The 20469-nt window shown below is 40.2% G+C and overlaps 1 protein-coding gene across 6 annotated transcripts in view; it reads left to right on the top strand.

Moving 5' to 3' along the window:
• The window catches only part of Tdrd3 (tudor domain containing 3), a 133020-nt gene that overhangs the window by 26176 nt on the left and 86375 nt on the right, over nt 1-20469 (top strand). For 3 of the 6 annotated variants that reach the window (XR_007979221.1, XM_052190843.1, XM_052190845.1), the window contains exons 2-3: nt 16962-17046; nt 18559-18624. The exons of 1 other annotated variant lie outside the window; for it this stretch is intronic. Coding sequence is in view for 3 of the 5 variants with exons in the window: in XM_052190843.1 (XP_052046803.1) it covers nt 16962-17046; nt 18559-18624 (151 nt within the window). In the remaining 2 variants the exon portion in view is untranslated. Of the gene's footprint in view, nt 1-16961; nt 17047-18558; nt 18625-20469 lie in introns of those variants that run through there. 2 more of the 6 variants (XM_052190846.1, XM_052190844.1) reach the window with 2 other exon arrangements.

The raw sequence follows: 20469 nt of genomic DNA, 5'->3' as shown, positions 1-20469 counted from the left end.
AATAGAAACCCTGACTAAGACAGTGGTCAAAGGCTTCTTTTCTGAGTCCCGTTGTGCTGGACTTTGTTAGCCAGGTGTCTCTCTCTGTATGACATAGGAGCCATGATGTACATCACATGTGAGAGTTGGCAGGCAATTGCTAATTGGGTTGTTGAGGCTGTGAATTGTCAAAAACTACACATGGCTATGAAAAGAGCCTTAAATCTGACTACAGTTTCCTTGCTTTGTGGTGGATAACTCTTCCTTTGGTAAGAATAGAAGAGATATGCATCTCTTCTCTCCTTTAAAAGGCCCAACACCGTTCAGAGGTTAGGTCATACATATTTCCTTGTGGTCTTAGCTTCCGGGTGTGTTCAAAATTCCATGACTTTTGTCCCATTTGTCACTTGTTTCATTGAAAACAATAGCCTTTTGCTGCATTGTAGAAATTCTTATTTCTCTTCAACTATTGCAGATTTTTAATTTTTTTTAGAGCTCTCTTTTAATGGCAAAACATCATCTTTAAAAATTAGAGACTGGTAAGTCATCTATTAATATTTAATTGTTCTTGAAATTTCCTTACATTCTATAATTTTTTACATTTAAAGTAGAATATTGATGTCACTGCTTTTATTTGAATAGCAAACCTATCTTATTGCCCCAGAGTAAAAGTTTATTTGAATGCCTCTCTTGTTCATTGTGTCGCAGAGTTGTTGACATGTGGATCTATGTGGTCTTGTAGCCAGCTCTCTTATTTTTATGATGGCAAATTACTGTCCTCTAGCTAGCAAGCCATATGGAAATTAGCATGCTTCTTAATTATCTGCAGTTCTTGACATTTTTATTTGTCATTTAGCATAGTATGTTTATATTTTAGTTTTTTTCTTCATAATTTTTAGTCTAATATAGTTACCTTATTGTTCAGACTTTGAACTTTAAAAATACTTAGAAAAGACAAATTCATTTTCTGGATATTATTTATTTTTCCAGAGACATAAATTACATTGTAGGTATAAAGAATTTAATGTGTTATATTCTTAATGTGAATATAGTAATTTGTAAAAATTATAGATTAGTACTTATGAATAATGTTTCTGTTTAAATTGTTTTAAGTGGCAGAATATAGTGTTTCATAAGCTTTGTGCCTTGATCATAGAAATAAGAAGCTAACCCTCATTTAGGCTTTGTAGCAAGTAGTTAGAAATTACTAGCCATTCATTCATTTGGAAGAACATAAAAATATTAGGTGTAGTCTCCCAGTGACAGGTGCCAGTATATGTGTATTTTAATATTTTTATAAATGATTAAAGACAAAAGTACAGAAAGCTTTTATGTAAACTTTCTACCTGATAAAGTGCTAAATTCTGTTGCCAGATACATTTATTAAATAAAATATAGAATAATACTTGCTTCTTTAAAAAAATACAATCCAAGTAAGTGTTTTTCTGTCTTTTCTAAGAAGTGATCTGGCTAGTACTACCTTAGTCAACTCTGGTTTCTTGTGTTTTTTTATGAGGAATTTTGCACTACTGTATGATTTGTTTGATTGTTTTTGTATTTGTCATGAATGTTTTATACTTGTAGCATTTAACATTTCCCTGCAGTTTCCTCCTTCCTCCTGCTGGGTTTCCTTCTGACCCCTTCCTTTTTGAGATGACAAGAGGGGTGTGGTGCTGAGTCTGTGCAGGACTCTGTCTTGTACCAGGGCAGGACAGCATCATGCAGTTCCCAGCCTTTTTTCCTATTGAGTAGTTTTTGCTGCTTGTAGAATTTTCTGTGTGTTCCCCGCCTCTCTGTCCCTTTATTGTACTGAGAACTTGCCTTTCCCTGGGTTCTGGAGATGCCACTGGGAATTGCTCTAAAGCTTGAGGAGGCACTGCCCCTCTCTGCTCTGCTGATTTCTTCTCTGTAACTTACCTCTTCCCTTCTTGGAGTTGTTATGTGAAGTAGAACTCTGGATTATTCAAGTTCTTGTACATGCTTTTGGTAGAGTCATATCTCATTTACAATTTGGCTAATGGTAGACTATATAATTGATGGTTTTCTTGTGAAAATCTAATAGAGATGACAAATTCCTGTTGATTTATGATATCAAGGTTATTGTGAAAGTCATGCTACGTTGCAGTATGTGTGTCTGTTGTTATCCAGCTTCCAGTGTTGCTAGGTTTCCAGCTTGTGGTCCATACAGTTATATATACTGCTAAATAATTGGTAGTTGGTAATGATAAATGGTTTTGGTTTTGTGTATTTACTATTTATTATTTTATGGTATCCTATTATTGTAAAATAGTTATTGTATTGAAGAGTCATCCTCCTCCTATATTTCATATTATATATGCCTATCATTTATATTGTTTTTCATTGCTTAGTTTAATCTTTTGTTCCTAATTGCCCTAGGACTTTTTAATGTAAAGATATGTCACATGGAATGCACTAAAACAGAATTAAACATTTTGAAATTCAGCCTATAGCAATAGGCTTTTCAGTGCCTCCTCCATCTCTGTGCGTGTGTGCACGTACACACACACACACACACACACACACGTGTGCTCACATACACGCACATGCCACCATACATACATATGATTTTATACACACACTAAACATAACTACATACTGTATAACCTAGTTGTGTAGTAGGATGTATAACCCAGGTCTCTACAAATGCATTTTATGATGTTTTTACAGTAACAACATTTGTCTAACAAGTCCTAGTAGTTTGCAGCCCCAGAAACTGTTTATACCTAACCCTGAAGGAGTTAGTTTTAATTTTGAAGTTACATTAGCTCACTGTTCTCACTTAAAATGAAATATATTGAAGTGAAATTTGCTGACAGAATGAACGAACCATTGTAAGAATGAAGATTTTGGTGGTCTACATTTCCCTTCCCTCTCCCCCATTCAGCTTCCTGAAATACATCTTTGTTTTCCACCACCACCCTCCCCCCATTTTTAAAAATTTGTAGGGCTTCATTTTAATTTTAAGTTCATTTATCCATTTAATTTTTTACAGGTATATTTTGGTAAACATACCTGCCACTGCCGGGATCCTTCTTTTCCACCCTTGTAGCCTCTCCCCTGGCCCATTTGCCTCCTGTATTATCTCTTAGTTAAGGTTTCTATTTCTGTGACAAAAACCATGACTGAAAAGCCAGTTATGGAGGAATGGGTTTATTTAGATCACACGTCACTGAAGGAAGTCGGGACAGGAAGTCTAGCAGATCACGAACCTGGAGGCAGGGCCTGATGCAGACGCCATGGAGGTGCTGCTTTCTGGCTGGCTCCCCCACCCCCCTGCTCAGCCTGCTTTCTTATAGAACCCAGGGATGGTACCCACGAGCTAAACACTTCCCTATTGATAACTAATTGAGAACGTGCCCTATAGCTGGATCTCACGAGGCCTTATGTCAACTGAAGCTCCTTCCTTTTTGAATACTTGTATCAAGTTGACAAACCAGCCAGTACAATGACTCTTTGTCAACTTGACACATAAGCACATCACAGTTAAGCTGCAACCTTTCCTTTCTTATTTATCCCCAGGATCTCAAGTGAACTTAAATAACTTAAAATCCTACAGTCTTCACAAATTCAAATACATTAAATTTCAGGTCCTTTAAAATAGCCAATTTCTTTTAAAATTAAAAGACTTTTAAATTCTCTCAGTTGTACACTCCAGGAAAATAAAAATTAAATTATTTATAGGCTTACACCTACCAGCCAAGTTATTGAACACTTGAAGCAATAAGGCATTTTACACTGAATAGAAAATAGCCTGAATAAATCGTAAGAGATGATCTTGATTCTTAAAATTTAACTGAATCCGTACTTTTCCCACAGTTAAATTTATATGGACATATTAAATCATATAGACCACTGGTTTGTGATCATCTATTGCAACAGTAATTTCCTACCAGTTCTGAAATGAAGGGTCTCCAGAGCTGCTCTTGAGTCGGATGACAAGGGTGGTGGCATGGCATGGTGGTGGCATGGCATGGTGGTGGCATGGCATGGTGGTGGCGTGCCCTCCTAGCCCTGGTCACTTGCTGTCTTGCTGTGTGATTGGCTTTTTTGCTCTTCTGTGTCTCTTTCCTGTGTCCGAGGACCTCTGCATCTCTACCTTTCTCTTACTTAGTACTAGAGAACCCTGGGACAGGACAATCTGAGGTGAATGTATGATTTCCTCTCTTCTCCGTGCATCTTTTTGAGTCAGGCTAGCCTCCAGTGCATAGAGATCCACCGCTCTGTAGTGTGGGTGAATGGTGCGCCACCTGGCCCCACCTACTGTGTTCATGAATCTTGCCACTGTCAGTGAAACCTTTTTTTGTTTTCAAGTAAATTAAGTTACATTTTCCAAAGACTAGAATATGTTCGCCTACTTTTGTGGACCACTGTTCGTGCTTTTTCTACAAAAAGATAAATGGAGATTGTCAAATTCTATTTTAAGATAAGAATTAAAACATTAATTTATTTATAGCATTTTGACTTTAGAAATTTAGTCAACATGAACATTTTATATTAAGGTATATTTTAAAGAAATTAAATTTGAAAGTTTATATAGGTATTTCACATATTGTAGTATACATAGTGAGTTCCCTTTTTGAATTTAACATAGTGCTTTTACATAAGTCTTCTATGGGGAACTGCTATGTTATTAAATAGATTATATGAATGTCTGTGGTAAATTTAAATAGACATTTAGAATTGCCCATAATAATTGGAGTAGTAGACTTTCAGTTCTAAAATGTTTGGTGAATAGTATGAATCTCAATAAGTTGTAGATGTAGACCGTGCAATGTCCCATTTTCTTATACTCTAGAATTTTAAACATTGCTTGCTCTCTTTATCTTTTCATAATTCCTGCCATAAATGATAGACTGAGCAGAATTGTGATCATGTATTTTATATAGGAAATTAGGGCAGAGACAGTTTTTTTTTAATAGGCTAAATGGCTTTCTTGTTATTAGCTTGAGAGGCTGAAAGAGACTGGTTGTGCGTTTGAGGCCAACCTAGAGTACATAGTAAATTGGAAGCCAGATTATGGGAGTGAAAGAACCAAAAATCAGCCCAGCAAAGAGACACAACACACGTACCCTCCATACGTAAAAAGGTGGAAGAATGCGTTGGTCAGGAGGACTTGCTGCTCTTCCAGAGAACTGAGATGGGGTTTCCAGCGCCCACAGTAGCTCAAAACTGTAATGTCAGTTCTATGGCATGACACCTTCTTCTGGCATTTCCAGACACTGCACACAAGTTTGTACAGACATGTGGAGGCAAAACTGCTGTACATGTAATATAGGATAATAAAAACGTTGAGTTACACAAATACGTAATAATTTCCATCTAGCTGACAGTTGTTCAGTTCTCAGTGGCCCGAATGTGAGAAGAATCCAAGCAACATGTCGCTCAGACACGTACAAAGAAATGTGTATACTTTAGTTTTTAGTAGTAACCTTTGAAGAGATTCCCTCCACTGTTTAGCATTTTTTCCTCATTAGAAATAGTCCTTATGTGTCAAATTTTGAAAATATTTTCCAAAATAAATAGTGGTGTTGGACTTGAAAGAGTATGGTCCTACTTTTTCCCCGTACTTTTCTGCGATTTTTTTCTATCTACCACCCTTCAACCCTTACTCCTGATCCCTTCTTAGTTTTTTTGTTTTTGTTTTGTTTTGTTGTTTTGTTTTGTTTTGTTTTGAAGCTATGACCAAGGCAGTTCTTATAAAAGAAACCATTTAATTGGGTCTGGCTTACAGTTTCAGAGTCCATTATCATCATGACAGGAAGCATGGCAGTGTGCAGGCTAACATGGTGTTGGAGGAGTGGAGAGTTCTACATCTGGATCTGAAGGAAGCCAAAAGGAGACTGATTCCAGAAGACGGCTAAGAGGACTTCTCTTCTGCACTGGGCAGGGCTTGAGCATTAGACCTCAAAACATGCCCACACAGTGACACACTTCCTCCAACATGGCCACATCTCCTAATACCGCACTTCCCATGCAATGCCTGCAGCTGACGAAACCACCCTGCAGCTGAGGAAACCATGCTGCAGCTAGAGCAGGAGGCTCGCTGCGGCACATCATGTTCACCTGCTGTGAAGCGGCCTCGCCCCTCCCCAGGGACTAAAACAAAAACACACTCACATACCCTGGCTTGTTCAGAAAGCACAATACTCAGTACAAAACAGAATTAGTATTTTCTTTCAGGTACAGAGCGAGTATTCCATGTTTTATTTATATTAGAACAGCTTTATGGATCAGGATTTCTAGGATTTCTGCTTCTGTAGGAGATGAGTCGAGGCATGAGAAGATGGAAGTGGCTGATCTGCTTGCTGAAGTGTGGAGTGCAGCTGGCTCCGACTCACTCAAGTGCACATAGATAGCCCGTCATGGCCTTGCAGACACGCAAGTGGACCTCGGTGTGTGATCCCCTGGGCTTAATCCCGGATGGACTTGCTCCCCGAGGCTGCTGCAGGCCCTGTGGTCAGGTGCTGTGGTGACAGTCCCTCTACAGTTCAGGTACGAAGCTCCAGCTGAGCCCTGACTTATGTGCAGTTTTAGAGCCATACCGCATATGTGCCAAGAAAGGAGACAGAAGTACCGAGCCATTTCTTATATTAAAACATGACTTGTTGAAAATAACTACACTCTGCTTCTGAATTAAAGTATGAAAATATTGAATTAGGTGATAAAATATAACCTCGATGATAGAAATAATACCCAGACCTTCATTTTATACTTTGAATTTTATGAAAGTTTACTAAGTGAAGAACACTGTTAGGTTACCTTGACTACTGTGGTTTTTGTAATATACCAAATATGAAATTTTATAGGAATTATTTTAGAATTATTATTTGCTCAGCTCTTCTAATAAACCTTCCAGAGCTAGAATCCTCATGGGTTGGTTTGGTATGGAAAGCGTTTTAATATTTTAAATAGGGAAACAATTTTATGATGTATTGTTACCTACTTTTTATAGTTAGTCTTCAAATGTCATTTTATTTTGGCATCAGAGAGAAATAGTTATTGAAAGCATCTTGGCTAATACCCACTTATCAGTGAGTGCATGCTGTGTGTGTTCTTTGTCACTGGGCAACCTCACTCAGGATGATATTTTCTAGCCCCACCCATTTGCCTAGGAGTTTCACGAATTCATTGTTTTTAATAGCTGAGTAGTACTCCACTGTGTAAATGTACCACATTTTCTGTATTTATTTCTCTATTGTAGGACATCTGGGTTCCTTCCAGCTTCTGGCTATTATAAATAAGGCTGCTATGAACATAGAAGAGCATGTGTCCTTATTAAATGTAGGAGCATCTTCTAGGTATATGCCCAGGAGTGGTATAGCTGGATCCTCAGGTAGTACTATGTCTAATTTTCTGAGGAACTGCCAAACTGATTTCCAGAGTGGTTTTACCAGCTTGCAATCCCACCAGTAGTGGAGGAGTGTTCCTTTTTCTCCACATCCATGTCAGCATTTGCTGTTTGGTCTTGGCCATTCTGACTGGTATGAGGTGAAATCTTAGGGTCGTTTTTATTTGTGTTTCCCTGATGGCTAAGGATGTTGAACATTTCTTTAGGTGTTTCTCAGCTATTTGATGTTCCTCAGTTGAGAATTCTTTGTTTAGCTCTGTACCCCATTTTTAAATAGGGTTATTTGGTTCTCTGGAATCTAACTTCTTGAGTTTTTTGTATATATTGGATATTAGCCCTCTATTGGATGAAGGATTGGTAAAGACCTGTTGGTTGTGGTTTTGTCCTATTGATAGTGTCCTTTGCTTTACAGAAGCTTTGCACTTTTATGAGGTCCCATTTGTCAGTTCTTGATCTTAGAGCATAAACCATTAGTGTTCTGTTCAGGAATTTTTCCTCTGTGCCAGTGTGTTGGAAGCTCTTCCCCACTTTCTCTTCTATTAGATTCAGTGTATCTGGTTTTATGTGGAAGTCTTTGATCCACTTGGACTTGAGCTTTGTACGGGGAGATAAGAGTGGATCAACTTAAAAAAAAAAGAATGGATCAACTTGGATTTTTCTATATGCTGACGGACAGTTGAACCAGCATAATTTGTTAAAAATGCTGTCTTTTTTTCCCACTGGATGGTTTTAGCTCCTTTGTTAAAGATCAAGTGACCATAGGCGTGTGGGTTCATTTCTAGATCTTCAGTTCTATTCCAACGATCTACCTGCCTGTCACTGTACCAATACCATACAGTTTAACACTATTCCTCTGTAATACAGCTCAAGGTCAGAGATGGTGATTCCCCCAGAATTTCTTTTATTATTGAAAATAGTTTTCACTATCCTGGGTTTGTTATTCCAAATGAATTTGGAAATTGCTCTTTCTAACTCCATGAAGAATTGAGTTGGAATTTTAATTGGGATTGCATTGAGTACCCAAAATACAATTTACAGACTGCATGAAGATCAAAAAGAAGGAAGACCAAAGTGTGGATGCTTCGGTCCTCCTTAGAAGGGGGAGGAAAATACCGTGGAAGGAGATACAGAGACGAAGTGTGGAGCAGAGACGGAAGAAAGGCCATCCAGAGACTGCCCCACCTGGGGATCCACCCCATATACAGTCACCAAACATAGACACTGTTGTGGATGCCAACAAGTGCTTGCTGACAGCCTGATACAGCTGTCTTCTGAGAGGCTCTGCCTGAGACTGACAAGTACAGAGGCGGATGCTCACAGTCCACCATTGGACTGAACACAGAGCCCCCAATGGAGGAGCTAGAGAAAGGACTGAAGGAGCTGAAGGGACTTGCAACCCCATAGAAGGAACAACAATATCAACCAACCAGATCCCCCAGAGCTCCCAGGGTCTAAACCACCAACCCAAGAGTACAGTTGGAGGGACTCATAGCTCCACCTGCATATGTAGCAGAGGATGGCCTTGTTGGGCATCAATGGGAGGAGAGGCCCTTGGTCCTGAGAAGGCTGGATGCCCCAGTGTAGGGGAATGTGAGGGTGAGGAGGTGGAAGTGTGTGGGTGGGTGGGTGGAGTAACACCCTCATAGAAGCAGTGGGAGGGGGGATAGTATAGGGCTTTTTGGGGGGCAGAGCAGGAAAGGGGATAACATTTGAAATGTAAATAAAATATCTTTAAAAAAAAGAGGAAAGCATCTTTGTAACTATTACAAATTAAAACAGAATTAGGTATTCATTGTACAAATATGAGTACCAGAGTTGGGCTTCCCCAAACAGACATAAAAGTACTATAGACATGACAGCCTGTAGTCCTAGCAGTCAGACTGTGGCAGCTGACGCCAAGACAGTGAGAGGTGAACTCTAGGGTCAGTGAATGCCTGGATACTGAGGAGGTGTTCCAGGACGGTATCCGATGTCAAACATGGACCCCCACATGCACTTCTGCAGCATGCGCACGTGTGTACACACACACATACACACACACACACACACACACACACACACACACACACACGCATGCACGCGCATGCACATTTTATTAATAAATTTCTGCATTTCCAAAGGGTAAATGTAGAAATAAAGTAGACAAAATGTGTCTTTTCATATACTATTGTTATATCAGTTGTACCTTTGAATGCCTACTAAAGGAGTTTCTTCTAAACTTCAATGATTTTCATATCAGACAAAAATTCAGAAATTCTAATAGTCCATTTTATTTTTTCGTTATTTCCTGGCAGCAACAACAGCGACAACAACAATGAAATGTCCTAGACTGCTTTAGTACATTTATTTGAGGCTTTGCTTTTCCAGTATTTTACATGTGAAACGAGGTTGCCATCTTGTGGTGTTTTCTGGTAGTGCAGCCTTCATAATTAGGCCATGCTAATGTCAGCTTTTCAAAGAAAGTCCTTGAGTATGGATGCTTTGATCCTTCTTAGAAGGTCCATGGGAGGAGATACAGAGACAAAGTGTGGAGCAGAGACTGAAGGAAAGGCCATCCAGAGACTGTCCCACTTGGGGGGACCCATCCCATATACAGTCACCAAACCCAGACACTATTGTGGATGCCAATAAGCATTTGCTGACAGGATCCTGATATAGCTGTCTTCTGAGAGGCTCTGTCAGAGCCTGACAAATACAGAGGTGGATGCTCTCAGCCAACCATTGGACTGAGCACAGAGTTCCCAATGGAGGAATTAGAGAAGGGACTGAAGGAACTGAAAGAGCTATCAGCCCCATAGGAGGGGCACCAACCAGTGCCCCAGGATTCCCAGGGACTAAACCACCAACCAAAGAGTACACATGGAAGGACCCATGGCTCCAGCTGCATATGTAGCAGAGAATGGCCTTGTTGGACATCAAAGGGAGGAGAGACCCTTGGTCCTGAGAAGGCTTGATGCCCCAGGATAGGAGAATGCCAGGACAGGGAAGCAGGAGTGGGTGGGTTGGTGAGCAGGGGAAGGGGAGATGGGATAGGGGGTTTTTGGAGGGGAAACCAGGAAAGAGGGTAACATTTGAAATGTAAATACAGAAAATGTCTAATAAAAACAAACCCAGAAAAAAAAAACTTTTGGTTTTTGGTTTCCAAATTTTAAATGCTTTAAAATGTTAACTTAGATATAGTTCTATAAAAGATTTCCCCTAGAACTTTTAAATTTACTTTGGTTTGGCCATTGAAATACTTAAAGTTAGCCAGCAGGTGGTTGATTATATTAAGCGTTTATATTGTTTTGTATTTCTTTAAATACCTTAATAGATTAATAGATACTCTGTGGTGTTTAGTTAGTTGTAAATATGTTTTTGCATATTTATTCTTATTTCTGCTACAGGTTAATTTTCTGAAGCTTTACCTTTTGGGTACTATGGCTTTCATGATTTTCTTTGACTTTCTCTTGACAAACTAAAATATTGGTGTAAAAGACATCAATGTTTAATGTATTGTGAATGTATGTGTATGCAGGAAAGTTATTATCACAGATTAATGTAGATGAAAAAAACCTTCAATTTGTACATAAAACATAAAAAGTAAACACTGAGAAAAACAATTCTAAAGATAGTTTATTATTGAAAGAAATAAATGTTGTATTGAGTGAAGTTTACTAAATTAAGACCAACATCGAGGGCTTACACTCAGCGTGCACACAGACACACAGACACATGTACATAGACACACACACAGACACACACCATATATATATATACACATATTCACATATATATACATATATATACATACATATATATATAAACACATATATATATGTAAACCATAGAGAAAGTTAAGTTTCCAGCTTGATTTCGATGTCCTAGCTTAAGTGTATTATGTCTTTAGGAACAGCTCTTTTCTAGGTATGATGGCTGTTTCTGGGTCCCTGGGACCTCCCTTGCTCTGAGGTTTTTGTTTTATAATTAACACTTTCTTTGGGAAGAAAATGCCCATCTGTGCAGGATACTCGTGTTCATCCTTTTGCTGTTATTAAAGTTTTCCATTTACTTTTACATACCTTTCATTCGTTTACACACACTCATCTCTCCCCACCGTGTGTGTGTATACACGTGTGTGCGCGCACGCGTGCACGCGTATGCACATGTCTATCCTCCTGCCTGTCTCTCACCTCCCTGCCTGCATTTGAACCTTTAACCCACAGACCTCCCTGTCATGTGTTCTTTCGTCATGTGTTCTGCTTTTCTCAGCCACCTAGAGCCCTGGCACCCGTCCCTGTCACAGGGGCTTTTCTACTTGTCTCTATTGACACTCCAAATTCAGCACACAGGGTGAAAATCTTGAAGACCCATGTATAAGAGCAAGTGTTTTTGGCTACCTAAGTTAGTATACTAATTACTAACTAGTATACTAATGGATGGAATTCCTGTTCCATCCATTTTCCTTGTCATTTCACTTCTTTAGAGGGGAATGAGATTCCATCACCTACAGGTACCACAACTCCATTCAGCTGTTATCAGTGTGGGACATCTACACAGCTTAATTGTTGTAGTGTGACTTGTGCTCGCCTGTGTACCTATGGATGAATTTACCAAAGGATCCTTTCAGCCATATCTTGATCACTGTGCTATTGCTGTGAAGAGACACCATGACCATGGCAGCTCTTGTGAAAGAAAGCATTTAATTGGTGCTCGCTTCAGAGGAGTCAGATGTTTAGTCCATTATCATCATGACAGGGAGCATGACATTACACAGACAGACACTGTGCGGGAGAAGGAGCTGAGAGTCGTACATCCTGATCTGCATTCATCAGGAAGAAAGAGTGATGCTGGGCCTGGCCTGTGCTTTCTGTGTCCCCATGACATACTCCTCCAGTAAGGCCACGCCTCCTCATCCTTCTCAGGTAGTGCCACTCCTCTGTGACTAAGCATTCAAATAGATGAACCTGTAGAGCTCATTCTTGATTCAGATCACCACAAACCATCTTCTGTAGAGCTTGCTAAGTGGTCATAAAAAACCTTTAGTCAATTTTTATCATGGAAAGTATTTTCTCTTCCATAATATCACATAATTTTGCTGGACACAGTAGTATGGTCTGGCAGTACGGAATCCTTCCATGCCCTTATGGTTTTAAAAGTTTTGGTTGAATAATCCGTTATCTTATAGGCCTGCCTTTTTATATGTGACATAGTGTTTTGTTGCTGCTTTCAGTATTATTTATATATTATTTGAATTTTAAAGATGTTTTTGAGCAAGGCACAGTAAAGCCGGTAAAGTAGACTGTTCTGTGGGTAGAAAGAAAGGTTTATTGGAGACCACCAAGGCTACGCTGTCTGCAGTGGAGGGCAGCAGACTGCTAATGGTGCACTGTCTGCAGTGGAGGGCAGCGGACCACCAAGGGCGCGCTGTCTGCAGTGGAGGGCAGAGGACCGCCAAGGCTGCCCTGTCTGCAGTGGAGGGCAGAGGACCGCCAAGGGCGCGCTGTCTGCAGTGGAGGGCAGAGGACCACCTAGGGCACGCTGTCTGCAGTGGAGGGCAGAGGACCGCCAAGGCTGCCCTGTCTGCAGTGGAGGGCAGAGGACCGCCAAGGGCGCGCTGTCTGCAGTGGAGGGCAGAGGACCACCTAGGGCGCGCTGTCTGCAGTGGAGGGCAGAGGACCACCTAGGGCACGCTGTCTGCAGTGGAGGGCAGAGGACCGCCAAGGGCGCGCTGTCTGCAGTGGAGGGCAGAGGACCGCCAAGGGCGCGCTGTCTGCAGTGGAGGGCAGAGGACCGCCAAGGGCGCGCTGTCTGCAGTGGAGGGCAGAGGACCGCCAAGGGCGCGCTGTCTGCAGTGGAGGGCAGAGGACCGCCAAGGGCGCGCTGTCTGCAGTGGAGGGCAGAGGACCGCCAAGGGCGCGCTGTCTGCAGTGGAGGGCAGAGGACCGCCAAGGGCGCGCTGTCTGCAGTGGAGGGCAGAGGACCGCCAAGGGCGCGCTGTCTGCAGTGGAGGGCAGAGGACCACCTAGGGCGCGCTGTCTGCAGTGGAGGGCAGAGGACCGCCAAGGGCGCGCTGTCTGCAGTGGAGGGCAGAGGACCACCTAGGGCGCTCTGTCTGCAGTGGAGGGCAGAGGACCGCCAAGGGCACGCTGTCTGCAGTGGAGGGCAGAGGACCACCTAGGACGCGCTGTCTGCAGTGGAGGGCAGAGGACCACCTAGGGCACGCTGTCTGCAGTGCCCTAAGACTGCTTTGTCCTCAGCGTCATGGGTGTCGTGGATGTTCCACTGCGTGTCCTCACGATTGCCCATGTGCTTCCTTCACTGCTCCAAGGCTCCTGTCCTGTCTTCAGACTCGGATGGTCTGTTCTCTCCTTAACCCACAGAGCCTTCGATTTGGCTCATTATGCTTCCGGTCCCAGCACCCCACGTCGGGCTCTCCTCAGTACTTGTTCCTCGTTCTTGGATCTTCCAGATTCTGTATCTTACTCAGTGCAGCCCGTTGTTTGTTTCTGTTCTTAACCAGACCGTTTTGATTTCTTTTAACGTATGTATTTATAATTACTATTGAATTCTCTGGGCCTATCTAACTCGCTCTTACTAGATGCCATTTTTGTATGATTGATAGATTTTGGAATTGGTTTGCTTTGTTTTTGTTTTTGTTTTGGTTTTTTTTTTTTTTTTTGTGTGTGTTCTTGTGTTAAGAAAACATGACTGATCGGTTTTTTTTTAATTATTTGTTTTTTTCCACTTAAGTATTTGTAATTGTCAAGGGGGACTTAATTATATTTGGGTCTGTAGTTCAGACAATAGTTCTGTAGTTCAGGAACTTGGGCTATCTGGTGTGAACTCTGTATTAATCCAGGAGTAGAATATTAACTGTGAGAACTACTGTTGATATTACCCCTGTGCAAATGTTAACCTAGTCAATTCATAACAGCTGCCTCCTTGACTTTAGTAAAACTAATGGATAAAAAACTGCTTAATAACAGTTATAGTATGGAATGTACTGAGGTTTTAGTAAGATTAAGGTTGGTAGGGAAGATGAGGCTGGGATAAGTGTCAGCTCTACTTTAGAAAGAAAGCAACAACTGAGGAGGGAGATACTGTTAGCCCCACCAACTTTACAGGTTGTTAAGCTGTGGAAGGGTATAGCTAGCAATTAAAACGTGAGACAAAGATTTAGGAGTAAGAGAAAACACAAGTTTTCGTGCCTTGTAGTAGGCTGAGAGAAGGAGCATGCGCAGAACCGTAGGACCAACCGCAGTGTGCACACTGTCGACAGCAGAGCTCTCCTAGACACAGGCACGAGTGGGAGTAGTGCTAGGAAATCGGAGACAAAAGGGACACCTCAGAGCAGACCCCTAGGCAGCTGCTCCCAGAGCTGTCCGCTCGTGTGCCCCTCGTCCTCTGCCTCTAGCAGGCTCCTTTAGCACAGTGGAAGAGAAGGCGGAAGCGCTTGCTGTCCGCAGTCTCAATGTTTTAAGACTACATAGTGGCTCTAGTGGTTCTAGTGTGAGCATAAGTGATTTTTTACATTTCATATCTTTGCTGTGCCCATAGTAGCTTGGATAATTGGAATTTAGTTACTTTATCTTCATGTTCAGGCAGGAATTTACATATTAAATTTCCAATCTGATATCTACATATCATATAGGAGCTAGTGACTCAGTGTGGCAGCAAATAATCAGTATACTTCAGAGATATGCCCCTGCCAATCCTCTTCCCCCACCCCTCAAGAAGCCAAAACACAAAGTAGCAATAAAGTCCTGTGCGGACATTTAATTCAGAGACAAGACTGATGTTGCTTCATTGTCATGTGGCCCCTGTGTCTTGGCTGATAGAGCCCTGTTAACTCAGAGGATGCTTTCACTCCTTTTCTCATTGACATTTCAAAGCTTACGTGCATTCAGTGTGTACTAATAATCTGCCCTGTTATTTTAGAAGTTCGAATTTCAGTTCACACTTCAGTAGATATTGGTTATCTCAGTGACTATGTAAACATGCATATATACCTATTCAATATATGTTTATATTTGTGTCTATCTATTGAATATATATATATATGTACATAAAATTTGTGAACGCTTGACAAAACACGAGCATGAGTGATTGACACCTTCAGCTGACAGTGCTCGTAAGGACATTAGTTGCAGGTGTGATTGTGTTCTTTCCTGTGCTATACAAAAAGGTGTAGAAGATACTTTCTACTTTCACCTGAAAAGGTTAGCTGTGACTGTTAACTACTAGAGAGATAGTCACAGTGTCACAACCCAGCTCCACACAGCTCGTGAGTGAGCAGGGGCTGCTCTGCGGATAACCTCAGTAAGCTCTCCTGTGCAGCTTGGCGTGCACGTGCCCACACGAGCTGAAGCCCATTTTGTTTACATGAGATGAGACAGTAACTGCCTCCCCTGTCCTCGTGCTGGCTGCAGTGTAGCAGAGCCCTCTGCATGTGCAGGTCTGCTGGCCAGTAGGCCTGTGGATTGTACCAGCTTCAGAGAGCAGATCAGGGCAAGCTGACTTTGTTTTGATCATCCTGGTTATAATGGGTGTTCAGGAGTCCCACTCTCTGGATGTAGCAAACGAGGGTGAAACAGTAGCCTGGCTTTTATCCTGGCTTTGCCCATGCAGATGTTTGCAGGGTTTGGGCATGTCTGTCTCTGAACCCCAGGTGATGGTTGTTGTGGTAGTAACCCTCAGGCTCTGCTGCTCTGTAATTCTCCATCTAATTGGGAGTTTACTGCTAATTTTAAATGCTTATTTTTGAGATTAAATGAAATACTTGGGAATGGTAATTAAGTGACACTAACAATTTTATTATTTTTTGTGTGGGCACTCTTGTGCCATGGTACAAGCGTGGTGGTCAGAGGACAGCTTGTGGGAGTTGGCTATCTTTTTATACCCCGTGGATGACAAGGATCAAACTAGTTATCAGGACTGTCTGTAAGTGCATTGTTTAACCGAACCTTCTTGTTTAAATGCTCCAGGAAGCATTTAAAAACAATGCAATTTTTCTTTTTCTTCTTTTTGAGATTAAAGTATAATGACATCGGTTTCCCTCCTCTCCTTCCTCTAAACCTTCATATACTCCTCCTTCTCTCTTGCAAATAAATGGTCTCTATTTTCATTAATTATTGTTGCATACATATGTGTATATGCATATATATTCTTAAATGTATAAATAAATTGCTGTCTATATAATGTTACTTGTGTGTATGTTTTCAGGACTGGCTATTTGGTATTGGATGATCAGTCACTGTGCTCTGCCCTGAGGAAGATGATTCCAAGGAACTTTTTGTTCATTTGTTTTTTTGTTTTTTTTAAAACCATTTTGAAAATTTTGTAAGCATATTAAACTCCTATAATGTGCCATTTCTACTGAAATTAAGTTAGAGCATCACAGACTTGGAATTCAGTGGCTTTTTTCACAAATCATATGGATAATTTTATTTTTATACAATATCCCATTAAGGGCATAGATACATATGTATGTATATACACTATTCTTACCAGAATAGTATACAGACTAGGGTGTTTTGCTCTTAGTATTAAATAGAAGATAAAACTGGATATTATAAAATTTTGCTTAATATTAAGCTTAGATAATATTAAGCTGTTTATTTTATTTTAACAGGTATCTTTCAGATGAAGGCATTGAAGCCTGTACAAGCTCTCCTGGGAAAGTCACTATAAATGACATCATCCTGATTGCTCTCAATGTAGGTTAAGTTTATTAACTTTAATTAGACATTTCTTAAATTTAAAGCTATATCAATGAACAATTCATCATAAACTATGTTTTATGATAAATAAATAACATAGAGGAAATCTTTAATTTTTGTCCCTTTTAAGTTATAGAGATATTTGTTGAATTTAATGACCTAATATTAGCTAGTTGTAAATATCATATGCAATACAATGAAAAGGAGAAAAAGTTCACTACTTGTAGAATCCATATTTTTAGTAGTTTCATAATAGTAAGAACTGACAATTCTTTAAAACAGTTTTCCATTTGGTTTGCATTAGATTAGCTGTAGCCTTAATTTATTTCAAAACATTATTTATTTTATCTCTTGTGTATGAGTAGTTTGCTTGCCTGTATAAATGTGTACCTGGTCCCCGGGAAGTCAGCTGAGGTTGCTGCACCTCAGATGCTTGTGAGCCGCCACGTGAGTGCTGGGAACAGAAGCCAAGGGCTCTGCAAGAGCACCCGGGGCTCTTAACCCGGTGCTCCGCCCTTGTGTCTCCTGTTTAGATGTTTTCTTTATGTTCCGATTTTTGTGTTGAAAGAACAGGTCTTACTGTTTCCATTGTAAAGTAGGAAAATAAAAAATTAAGAAATAGCATTAAAATCTTGCATGTAGTTTAGGTTTAAATATTTGAATTATTCAGAAAAAATTAGGTGCAGTTTTAATTTGTTGTGCACTATCAGTGTTTAGTAAGGATAAAGACAGTCTGTTCTCTTTCTTGAGATCCGTATTCATAGAATGACCTTCCATATGATGTTAGGTTTTCATTTTGAAGTCAGCCCCTCCCACAGTCCTGAAGAGCTCCACTTTGTATGTGGACTGTGTAGACTTGTCACAGGTCAGGTTGCTCCTGTCACCTTTGTAAGGAGGCTCTATGCCTTAGTCTTTGTGTGCGATGGTTTGCTGAATTACACATATTTCTGCTTTGTCATAGCTGTTTCCTCACCATGTTCTCTCGCTGTAGTTTACATATGCAGGGAGATGCCTTAGTGCAGCTGTGCTGCTCCGCTGTCCCAGCGGCTCCGTCCCCTGTGGGTCCCTTTGCATGGCTCTGCTATGAGTGTTGGAGCTGGTGGAGCAATTGGCTTTCATGACTCTGGATGTTAAGACTATATGGGATTTGGTTATTAAGACTTACACTGGCTTATTGTAGTCCAGAGCTATCCTTTGATACTGGATTATGGCATTAGTTTTCAGTAGGACATAACAATGTAATTTGTTGGGGATTCGAATGGAGAAGAGTGGCGAAGGTAGAAGAGTAACAAAGAAACACGATGCTTCTGCCTCCTAGTGTTTGTGTACTGGAGCAGTGCACAGACGCCACTGAAGGATTAGAAAATAGTGACTATGTATTTAATAACTAGCTAAAGATGTTTGCTTAGCGTTTGTTCCACAAACCTGAAGTAATTTCTTTTGATCATAAGCCTGAATTTAGGTTTACTTTTCTATAATTCTATTTTAATAATAAAATATTTATTTTAGACAGATTTGAGAACAATTGGCAAGAAGTTCCTTCCCAGTGACATCAACGGTGGAAAGGTAGAAAAGGTAAAGAGGAGGCTGGCTCGCGCGGCTGGCAGCCATGACAGTCGGTGTGCACTAGTTCCCTGGCAGACAGGCTGGACGCTCTCAGATTTAGGATGCTGTTTCGCATCACATGTTAAACATTATTAAAAGTAAAATTTTGGTGAATTTTAAATGTTAAAAACTTCATTCAGAAATTATGAATATGGTGTATTACCTTGGCATGTAACCCTTGTCACATTATTAAAGTGCCCGACAAGTCCTCTTTTCTGTTTGTGTTGTAGTTTCCTTTGTAAACTGTTACTAGGTTTACTCAGTTCTTTACGAAGGTAAAAGCATACGGTTGGAGGTTATTAATTTGGCAAAGATGCATGCTTGGGTCTGTTGTCATCGTGGGCTTCAAATACAGGTGCTCTTATGGATTTTCTCAGTGGCCACATTTTTAAATGCAGAAATACCTTTTAAAAATAACCAGTTAGGGATGATATTTCCTGCACATTTCTGTTTAGCTATTTATTTAATTTGAAAATAAATGTATAATATTTTAGTAAAGACTTTACACTGTGCTGTTGGTCTTGTATTGACCTGTTAGTCTGGTCTGTGTTGTAGTCTGCAGTGCCTTCTTTACATCCCGCAGGGAGTGGAGAGCAGGCGCTTAGCCTCCTCACAGTCAGTCTTTGCTCCTCTGGCACTGCCACAGATTTTTTTCCCATTTATCTTGGATCTTTTGCTTATTGTTAATTTCAAGTATGGTTTTCTGATTGTTAGTGTGTTTTTACAGTCTTCTCAAATTTGTTTTTTACTCTTTGTTATAGAAATAGTTGTTCTCAGATATAGTTTTCTGCTGGATTTGACTTGGTCTCTGAACTATCCTTACACTGCCTGAGTTTCCAGACCATAGCAGGAAGATGAAACCTGATAATTTGCATTTTGATCCTTTTTAGGAGATGTTGGCCTTGGGTGGGAACATCCTTAGGAAAAACCCCACATTATAACTGCAGGTTGGGTAACAACTGTGGATATCTCTGATGGACAGTAATTACCAGAGAGTCCATGCCATCTCTACGCTAGTTGGGTTAAGAAAATGAGAGCTCTCTGCAGTAGTGTTTTACTGTTTGCCTATTGTCTGTGTGTCCTTAAGACCTAGAGCTCACCTTGCTGCTGCTCTGAGCTCACCAGCAGATGGAGACTTTCTTTGTCTTGGTCGTTTTCTGAGCACAGTTTTGCTTCTAAAGTTGTGTGCAGTATTTTTAAAGGTTTCCTTTGAAGGCAGTTGATAACAATAAATAAAACTTTATAATGTGGAATCTTCTGTGATACATATATCACTTAAAACATACTTAAATGTGATGCTAATTTATACATAGAATGAACAGATTAAAGACTCCCTTTTTTATGAAATAGGAGTTTCTAGGTATTTCTTTTTCTGTTCTTCTTCATTGATTATATTTTCCCTTTTACTAGCTGCTGCTGAGACCAGATACAATTCCACTCACAGCAGGAATGAAAAGGTTTTGAAAACAGGTTTAATAGAAAATGTAAAAGCTGATACATAGATTGTACTCATTTTGTTGGCCATTAGTTAGAACTCTACATACTATTTTTAAATGCAGCTGTATTTAGGCTAAATATTCAAGAAATATACTTTTAGTACACATTGAAGATTAATCCTACTTACTATACTTATTTGTGCCTTTATTACAAAAATTTACTGCTTAGCATTTCATCATGTTAACAGTACCTGTTTAAGGATATAGTCTACCACTAAATTACACATGTTACAGTTCGAGTTTAAAATAAGCTTTATCTTAATCTGTAAATAAGCTATAGGGCTATATTAGTCAGTATGTTATTTTAATTGCAAATCTG

Source organism: Apodemus sylvaticus, chromosome 8, assembly GCF_947179515.1.
Source record: "Apodemus sylvaticus chromosome 8, mApoSyl1.1, whole genome shotgun sequence".
NCBI classification, from domain to species: domain Eukaryota; kingdom Metazoa; phylum Chordata; class Mammalia; order Rodentia; family Muridae; genus Apodemus; species Apodemus sylvaticus.
Note: the sequence above shows the minus strand (reverse complement) of the source record. Positions and strands in the feature narration are given on the sequence as shown.